The sequence below is a fragment of the Eptesicus fuscus genome, chromosome 5 (assembly GCF_027574615.1).
Source record: "Eptesicus fuscus isolate TK198812 chromosome 5, DD_ASM_mEF_20220401, whole genome shotgun sequence".
Taxonomy (NCBI): Eukaryota; Metazoa; Chordata; class Mammalia; order Chiroptera; family Vespertilionidae; genus Eptesicus; species Eptesicus fuscus.
The window spans coordinates 92,550,553-92,560,244 of NC_072477.1; the positions used below are offsets into that span (position 1 = coordinate 92,550,553).

A 9,692-nucleotide genomic window follows, 5' to 3' on the forward strand; every position below is an offset into this window, starting at 1 on the left:
AGTTTGATTCCAGATCAGGGCACTTACCCAGGTTGTGGGTTCCATCCCCAGTCGGGGCAGGTGCAGGAGGCAGCCAGTTAGTATTTTTTACTTTGATACTTTTCTCTCTCTCTCTCTCTCTCTCCCTCCCTCCCTCCCTCCCTCTTCCTCCCTCCCTCTCCCACACACACACACACACACACACACACCCTTTCTTCCTCTTCCACTCTCTCCCTCCCCTCCTCTCTAAAATCAATTTTAAAAAATTAAAATATATAAGCATACCTAGACCCGATCCCTAGGAAACCCAGTTCATTCAGTCAGACAGGGGTGGGCCTGGTCATCAATAATTTTAACAGCTCCTCAAAAGATTCTGCAGTGCAGCCAGAGGCAATGACCACAAAGCCCTGCTCACACGTCAGTCCTGTAGAAGAGTTGTGGTTCTCTGGTAAGTCTCTCAGTTTAATAGAAGATCCTGTCTTAAAGAAAAAAGCAAAACCTGCTTCCTCTTCCCATAAGTGGCCTAAGGTGACCTCTAAAAATGGTTCACTATTCACTTCTCCCAGAAAACCCCACAAAATCATGCAAATTAAGAGATTCAAATCTTCATGTTCACTTTCCATAAACAGTGCTTAATTTTTGCCACACATTCTTGAAAGTGCAGAGAGTAATGCTGAACTTAAGGGTTTAGATGTGGATTCTCTGGTCATTGTGCACATCCGGATGAACAAAGCTCCCAAGATGGGGTGCAGAACTTCCAGAGCAGATTGTTCCTAAACCAGAAGAGGAGGTTGCACAGGAGAAAAGATATCCCAGAATAAACTGAGGAAACAAAAAGTTAGGGCCCAGGCCCTGGCTGGGTGGCTAAGTTGGTTGGATCAGAGTTCTCTACACCCAAAGGTGGTGGGTTCATCTCTGGTGAAGGCACATACCTAGGTTGTGGGTTCCATTCCCAATCATACAGGAGGTAACATTGATGTTTCTCTCTCCCTCCCTCTCTAAAAGACAGTAAAACATATCCTCAGGTGAGGATTTTTTTTTTAAAGGAAACTTTTGTTTTTAATACATTTTTTATTGATTTCTGAGAAGAAGGGAGGAGGAGAGAGAAATAGAAGCATCAATGATGACAGAATCATGGATCAGCTACCTCCTACACACCTCCTACTGAGGATCGAGCCCGCAACTTGGGCATGTGCCCTGACCTGGAATTGAACTGGTTCCACCGGCCAGGTGGAAGCTTATGTTTTTAAGTATTTCTTTCCCTGTGGTAGGAAAAAATAGTTACCACGTATGTTATTGAGGCCTCAAACACCTACTCCTACACAGCAGTGGTTCACAAGTAAGTCATTTTCACAGTGTAAAGTTTGTTATTATATATATGTTTTTACTATAGTAGAAGTTTTCCAGGAAATAGTTTAATTACAGTTTAATCTGGAATAGACGAAGGCAGAAGGGCACAGGCTTCATTGGAAGGGGCAACTTGAAGATAGAAGTTCTTGGTGGAGCGTAGATCTGTGCAAGATATTTTGGAAAGATAGTGACGGAGAAACTGCTCACAGGGCATCACAACTAATGATAATCATTTTTTCTTTGCCAGGAGGCCTTCTAATCTGTTTACCACGTGAGCAAGCAGCTCGGTTCTGTGCAGAGATAAAGTCTCCCAAATATGGTGAAGGTCACCAAGCATGGATTATTGGGATCGTAGAGAAGGGCAACCGTACAGCCAGAATCATAGACAAACCCCGGATCATCGAAGTCGCACCACAGGTGGCCACTCAAAATGTGAATCCCACACCTGGTGCCACCTCTTAATCTAGGCCGAAATAGCTATTTGGTTTTGTTTTTAAATAGATCTATTTCCTTTATCATCATTCAATTAAAGACTATAAACAACAACAAAAAATCTCATTGTGTCTACACATCTGGTGACCTGAGGTCTATTTGTGAATGGATGCAATTAATAAGATAAAATCCATTGCCTTTTTTCCTGTTACATTAACTGAAGATGCACCTAATCTTGAGGCAGCTTCTGAGTTGAGAATTATATTGTTATCCAATACTGTTGATTCATTTTGAATCTTTAGACACTTATCTCTTGCCGCATAGGCTCTTTTTAAAGGTGCTTTCACATAGCACAGACGTTATCGGTCTTAGTGTCAAATTGCAGTTTGTGTCTTTCACTTCATGTATATTTATCATCAGTTTGATCTTTTTTAAGTGTCTTGAAAGGTATTTTGGAAAGATGGAATTGGTGACACAGTGGTATCCCAGTAGGAAGAAGGTTGCATGATTCCTTTGAGTTTTTGATTTTTAAAGCCTCGTCTTCTAATTCAAGAGCATCTCTTTGACCCAGGATGTTTCCCAATATGTATTTAGTTAATCAAGGCAGGTGCTTAACTCTGCATGGAAAGCACTTAGAAGATAAAAAGGAAATTTTCTTTCTTTTTTCTTTTTTGTAGCCTTCCTAATATTTACAGTAATATCATTAACTGCGTTGTTTATCAATAGCAAAAACAGGATACTTTTTGCAATGTAATTAGATGTTCTATAGTGCAACAAGAAATTGCCTTCTAAAAGGGGGGAGGGTTCATGTATAATATTCATTTACAATTCAATATATAATTACACAAATAATTTTTAAATAGAATCAATAATAAAGACTGTTCTGTGGATGGTAGTGCTTAATACATTTTATATTTTGTATAGTGATTTCAGGCCTTTTGTTTTCTTAAAATCAGCAGCTATTTAACCTAATTCTGAGCATTACTTTGTCCTTTGCGCCAGACTATTTTGTGCACGCTTTTTGTGATGTGTTAAAAATCTGCATTGCCAGCATTGCAGCTCGAACTTAAACTTGTTATTCAAGTAAATATTTAATTTTTGTAATTGCTCTTGTATAATCAGATTCCCCTTTTAGTATTATTTTAGAAGAATTGGGAGGGTTTTGGCTAAAGTACAATTTATTGGGGAAAACTAGATTTTAGTTTTATAAAACTTTTAAGTCTTTCATGGGACCTATATTTTCTTGAATTAAATTTTGTAGTTCTAGAAAAAATAGGCGATCTAAAAAGGTGTTTATCTGTGTTACTTAGAAGCATAGGCTTCCTTATATTGTAACCTACTAAGCGATCTGGAGGGATTCCTGTCATTAAGCACAAGTGCACTGACCCCTCAAGTGTCTGCATAAGAGAACAAGCACCACATCACTGCAAGTTTCCAAATGCTTCCCACATACAGGCCCCAGAGCCATGGAACCCATCAACTTCTTGCCAAAGGAAACCGCCACTGGGGAGAGAAAGCCCGGGAAGAGGCTTTACCATGGACACTCCCCCCTTTCGGGAGCCCAAGAGCAGCCTGTCAGCATGTGTCGCTGGAGCTCAAGCCATAGAACGGTGTGCAGTACCTGAGAGGCTGCTACAGAACTGAAGTTAATTGGACATTTTATAGGGATTTATACAGATGTTGGTCCTCAAAAACTACAAACCAGTGGTCTGCAAAATAAAATGTGTTGGGAACCTCTGAGATGAACATGCTGTCGAACTTTTTTTTTTTTTTTTTTTTTAAATACACTAGTGATGCCTAAATCTGAACAACTGTCAATGTAGATCAAGTCTTGAAGACTGATGATTTCCTTGGTGGCAGGCCTGCTGAAATCAAGAAATGCTTGAGGAAATCATCTTTGAGAAGATTTATATATATGACAAAATGTTGGGTACTTAGAGGTTGGTGTCATTCACGGGATCCAAGGAGGAAGAGCTGATCTTAAAGGAGTGTTTCTCAGCAACCAGGTCCAGCTCACCTGTGTTAGAATCACTTGGGGATTCTGGTCAAAGGCAAAATCTTGGGCTCCACCCCAGATCTGCAATCAATATGGGGAGCATGGGACTAGGGACTCCCTTAAGCACCCTAAGTGGCTATGTGCACCAAAGTTAGAACCACGGGACTAACGGAATGGTGCCGAGGGCTGGGAAAGGCAAGGGAAGGAAGGAAAGTGAACTTGTTCTTAAAATACACTTTTCCAGGAATTTTTCTTTTACATCTTGACCATTCTGTTGACTGACATCTGGGCCCAGCAAAACCAAAAAGCCCAAGTGTCTTGAAAGATCCTTGAAGAATCAGGTGATTGTCATTGAGTATTTGTGGTCATAGTATTTGATAAAATCTATGTAGAATATCTTTACGTTAAGTGAGCTATTAATCAATAGACAATTATCTGGCTTCCTGGAAGCACTTTAAAACTTCACACTGAGATGTGTTTATCTTGGTATAGGGATAGATTTCCTTTAAGCCCTATGATAGTTGCATCCAAACGTACAGTTTGTCAGAATGCAGAGAATTCGTGAATACAGCCTGAAGAGGCTGGGCCCTGGTAAGGTCAGTTTCTTCAGGCAGCAGGAGGTATTTACCAAGGAACATCAGAGTTAAGCTTATTTGCTGTGTTGAAGCATTTATTGTGATTCGGTCCAGGAAAAGAAACTGAAATACTGTGCAAGCAATATGTATTTTTTCTTATTTTTTTATCCTCAGGAGAGGATATGTTTATTGGTTTTTGTTTGTTTTTTAGAGAGAGAGAGAGAGGAAAAGAGAGAGGAACATCAATTAATTGCCTCCAGTATGTTCCCCGAACCCGAAACCTGGGTATGTGACCTAATCAGGAATTGAACCTGCCACCTCTGGGTGTATGGTAATACACTCAACCAACAGAGCCACACCATCCAGGGCAGCACAAGAGCATAATTAGCTAAGACTTTAAAATAGATCAAATCCAGAGTTTTCTTACCAATGCTCATGACTATTGTCAAATGGTTGAAAAACACAATTAAAAAATTTAAATTACTGTATCTGTAAATGGAGAGTGAGATGGTTGCCATGGGCTGGGGGTGGGGAAATAAGCAAATGTTGGTCAGAGGCTATAAACTTTAATGTAAAAGAGGAGTGAATTCTGTACAGCCTGGCAACTGTAATTAATAACACATACACTTGAAATTTGCTAAGGGGGTGGGTCTTAAGAGTTCTCACCACACACGCAGTTAACAGATGATATGTTAATTTGACTGTCATTTTACAATGCATACATATATCAAATTATCCCCTTGTACACTTTATATATAATTTTGTCAATTACACCTCAGTAAAGCTAGGGAGAAAAAAGATATCTGTAACCTACAACCCAGAAAGTGGTGTTTTTGAAGAATATTGATGGTAAAATTCTTATGCTATAATACAAGGCAAAAAAAATACCAATTTTATAAAATATATATATGTGTATATTCCAAGTATATATGAACGGTGAAAAATACACGAAAATTTAAATGACTTTCTCCTAGAGACTAGGAGCATGAGTGAATTTGTTAAAATTCTGTATCTTCAGTTTTTCCACGGCATATGTATTGTTTGATCACAAAACACTGAACCATTTAAATATTTGTTATATATTTAAATATATTAACATGATTAATGGAAAAATGAAATATACATGAAGGGCCATGGAAGCACAAAATTTTCTTGGGAGACAGATAGGTCCCTTCCTTCATTCTTGGGCAATTTAGCTTTGGGACAGAAACCCTTCTTTCCCCAGCAGTCCCTGGTTCCACCTCCCTCCCCTCTGTGCACACACTGCCTGTGGAGGAATTCTTTGTGCAGATTGTTAAGCCCTCACCAGCTACTTCCTGCCTTTCTCTCCAACTAGCTGTGAACCCTCTGCTACCACGAATGCTTGCCTGCGCCCCCTCTATTTCCCCGGGTAGGCAGCCTTCACAAATCAGGTCCGTCCTTAAGAAGCGTCTGAGGTGTGTTGGTTGACTTCATGTGGTGCTAGATAACTTACCTGAGTCCTCTTGACATTTCTCGATCCAGACAATTCATTTTATCTTTCCATCTTCTCTCGGATTCATACATATCTCTTTTAGTTCCTAGTTCAAGCTGAAAGATTAAAAGTCTTTTTGTACCATACATTATCTCAGATTTTCACACGTTTTAATTATGGCTGACACCAGATACGGGCTTGGAGAAAATAAGCTTACATCTCTTTGGAAGTAATTTATATAAAGTTTGTCTAATAGCTACAACATACAGCTTATAATTGTGTCCTTATATCCTGCTTTTCTTTTTTTTTTCTTTTTTTAAATATATTTTATTGGTTTTTTTAACAGAGAGGAAGGGAGAGGGATAGAGAGCTAGAAACATTGATGAGAGAGAAGCATCGACCAGCTGCCTCCTGCACACCCGCTACAGGGGATGTGCCCGCAACCAAGGTACATGCCCCCGACCAGAATCGAACCTGGGACCTTTCAGTCCGCAGCCTGACGCTCTATCCACTGAGCCAAACCGGTTTCGGCTATCCTGCTTTTCTTAAATTATTTTCATAAGAGACTGTGAACTTTATGGGACATATTCTGAATTCTAATTCAGATCTAAAGAAATGATAGTGGAGTGCGCACACGTGAGTGTGTGTGTGTGATTTTTTTCTTGTTCCCATTACCACAAAATACCAGAAATGGGGGTTCTCAGAGGATGAGAGTGGAGTTAGTGATATGTCAAAGTCACCTGGAAAGACTTCATTGGGGTTAGGTCTCACCTAGGTAATCTAGGATGAGCTCATCTAGAGATTCTTAATCATATCTATCAAGACCCTTTTTCAAAACAAGGTCACACTCACCCTTTCCAGGGGTTAGGAAATGGACATATCCTTTTTTAGGGGAGGGCATGACCTTTAGGGGGAAAGATCAGGAATTTTTGTTTGAGATGTCTGTTAGAAATCCAGAAATCCTAGTGATGATGTGAAGCAGGCAGCTGGATGCAAACAGTCTGGAGTTTATTGGATAGTACAGGGCAGATACAGATTTGGGATACAGTTTACAGAAGGAACTTAAAGTCATGAGACTGGAGGAGATTCCTGAGGAAAGTAGTGTTTATAGAAAGAGTTATCAAAGGACTGAATTAGGAGCCCAGTGAATAAGGAAGAACCAGCAAATGAGGCTGAGAAGAAGCAGGGAGTGAAGTTGCTTCATTGTTTCACTGAGTCCGTAAGTTTTGAAATGAGAATCGGCCATTGGATGCTCGATATGGTGGTCACTGGTGAATTTGATGAAAGCAATTTCAGTGAAATGATGAGTGTAAAATATTGACTGACAAAAAAAATTAGAGGAGAAAAAATGGAGACAGTTTATGCAAATTTTATCAAGTTTTGCTACAAAAGGATAGAGAAATGTGTGAGATAATTAGAAGAAATGGGATCAATAGGAGGCTTTTATAAGACGGGAAATAACAGCATTCTTGTATGTTGATTGGGGGTAGGGGATAACCAACAAAGACAGAGAAGAATTGCTGAAACAAGGTTCTACAACAGTCTAGGCAGGGGATGGGAGTTAATGCGCAAGGAGAGGGCTGGCTTTCCTAGGAGCAATGAATGGTCCTGTAGTTGCTGAGGACGCTGAGAATGGGCAGAGTTTCAGGAAGATGGCAAGTATGCTTGCTTCCTTTTGGTGCATGAGTGGATTAAATGAACTTTAAAACCTGCTACCAAATTACCCGACCTACAGTCATATCTACTCTTCCTAGGAGGGAATGAATGGCATTTGGGGGGAGGGAGGAGAGAGGGTGCATTTTTCAGTCTGGAATTGATTATAATTTCTCATTCATATGATGACATTTTCTTAAATGTGAACAACACTTGAACAATTTCATCCAAGGTTTTCTTAGGTCATACTCCTTTTTCTTAGCTGCTCAAATATGGCTATTTAAAAAAATCATTTTCTGCCCGGCTGGCATGACTCAGTGGTTGAGTGTTGACCTATGAACCAGGAGGTCATGGGTTTGGGCTTGATCCCCCACGTGGGGCATGCAGGAGGCAGCTGATCAATGATTCTCTCTCGTCATTGATGTTCCTATCTCTCTCCCTTTCCCTTCCTCTCTGAAATCAATAAAAATATATTTTATGGGGGAAAAATAATTTTCTTTAACTTATACATTTGGGGGAAACTATGAAAATTCTGTTTCAACATTTCAAGGTCACTTTCAATATTTAGATAAACTAAGCACATTACTTGAAGAAAGAGGTAAATTTGAAACGATATTCAAAATTCCAACTTTTTTTTTTTTTTCAAAATTCCAACTTTAATAAGAAATGAATAAATACCAAACTCTGAAGGAGAAAGAAATGATCATTCTTTTGATAATGTTTACAATCCATTGTTCTGTTTCAATAGTTTTAAAAATATTTTATATTCACACAATTACTAAATATAACTACTTAAGGCATTTCCAAATAATCCTAATTGCTATTTAAAAAAACTAGCAAAATCCATAAAATTTCCTCTTTACCTAAGGAGAAATTACTATTTTAATTCCCCATGGGATCTTAAATAAAAAGTCTTAAACCCAACACCCCTCTAATTTAAAAAAGGCAGATAACAATTGGAAGTATTCAAGGATTTCCTTCATCTCTTTTAATAATCATAAACTTAAACGCATCCTTTGTATAAATGCCTTATGGTAGGGAGGGCAGGGATTTTCACACACTTGTAAAATGAGGGTATTTTAAGGGAACATTAAAATTACAGGTGTAGACCCACCAGCGCAGCTCAGTGGTTGAGTGTTGACCTATGAACCAGGAGGTCACCGTTCAATTCCTGGTCAGGGCATATGCCCAGGTTGCTGGCTCAATCCCCAGTGTGGGGCGTGCAGATGGCAGCCAATCAATGATTCTCTTTTTAGCATTGATGTTTTTATCTCTCCCTTTTCCTTCCTCTATGAAATCAGTAAAAATATATATTTTTAAATTACAGGTGTAGATAGCTTCATCTCGCTTGTATTTCTCATTGGTCAGGAAGGCCATAACTTCAGGGCCTGTGAGGGTAAAAGTCCAGATTTTTTAAAATAATTCAGGTAGGTGTGAATTGAATTTACAATTTATTTTTAGCTTTATTTTTCTCCTCCCAGCAGTCCCCACTTTCACCAGGCGGGGGCAGTAAGGAGACACCTAATGGTGTGTTCCCAGTACCTTTAGGGTTTTCCTCAGAAGCAGAGTCTATTTCCTGCACCTGCCCAAGGCCGATACTTCATTTTAAACTATGATAAACATAAGGGCTTTTCCTGATCCAGTTGACAAGTTCAGGGTCAGGTTCAGCCATGGGATGGTCAGTCTGGGGGCATGAAGTTAAAGGCTAATGAGAGAAGGCCCCGGGCATTTCTGTTAACCTAAAGGAATCTGGGAGTCTGGTAGGGAGGAATCATGGAAAAAGAATCAAGAACCCAGAGGTGAAGCCAAAGGACAGGCCTTGCTCAGATGCTGACTTTCTCCTTTCTGCCTTAGAAAACAGGCAGTAGCTAGTAATTCAGAGCTCGGGACTGCTTCTCTCCTTAACTATGGCAGTTTCATCATATTGGATAAACTCACCACTTAAGAAATGATGACATGTTTATGAGGAGGAACATTCTGGAAGTAACTCTTTAAGCTAAAGAAACAATGAGAAAAACGAGAGAAAAAAGAAAACAATGAGATCCTGAGTGCATCGTCTGTAGATACTGGAGGAAAAGGGATCTCACAGAAAGAACTTACAGTTCTTACAGCTACTTTGGAAAACAGTATGAAGGTTCCTCAAAAATTTTAAAAATAGAACTATCATATGATCCAGCAATCCCACTTCTGGGTATTTATCCAAAGATAGTGAAATCAGGATCTCATAGACATATCTGCACTCCCATGTTCATTA

The 9,692-nt window shown here is 39.4% G+C and overlaps 1 protein-coding gene across 3 annotated transcripts in view; it reads left to right on the forward strand.

Moving 5' to 3' along the window:
• Positions 1-3,501, forward strand: part of SEPHS1 (selenophosphate synthetase 1) — a 32,727-nt gene extending 29,226 nt beyond the window's left edge. For all 3 annotated transcript variants that reach the window (XM_008150430.3, XM_028158931.2, XM_054716562.1), the window contains one exon: positions 1,577-3,501. In XM_008150430.3, coding sequence (XP_008148652.1) covers positions 1,577-1,791 — 215 coding nt within the window. In that variant the 3' untranslated portion in view covers positions 1,792-3,501. The remainder of the gene's footprint in view (positions 1-1,576) is intronic.
• The last annotated feature ends 6,191 nt before the right edge of the window (positions 3,502-9,692 follow it).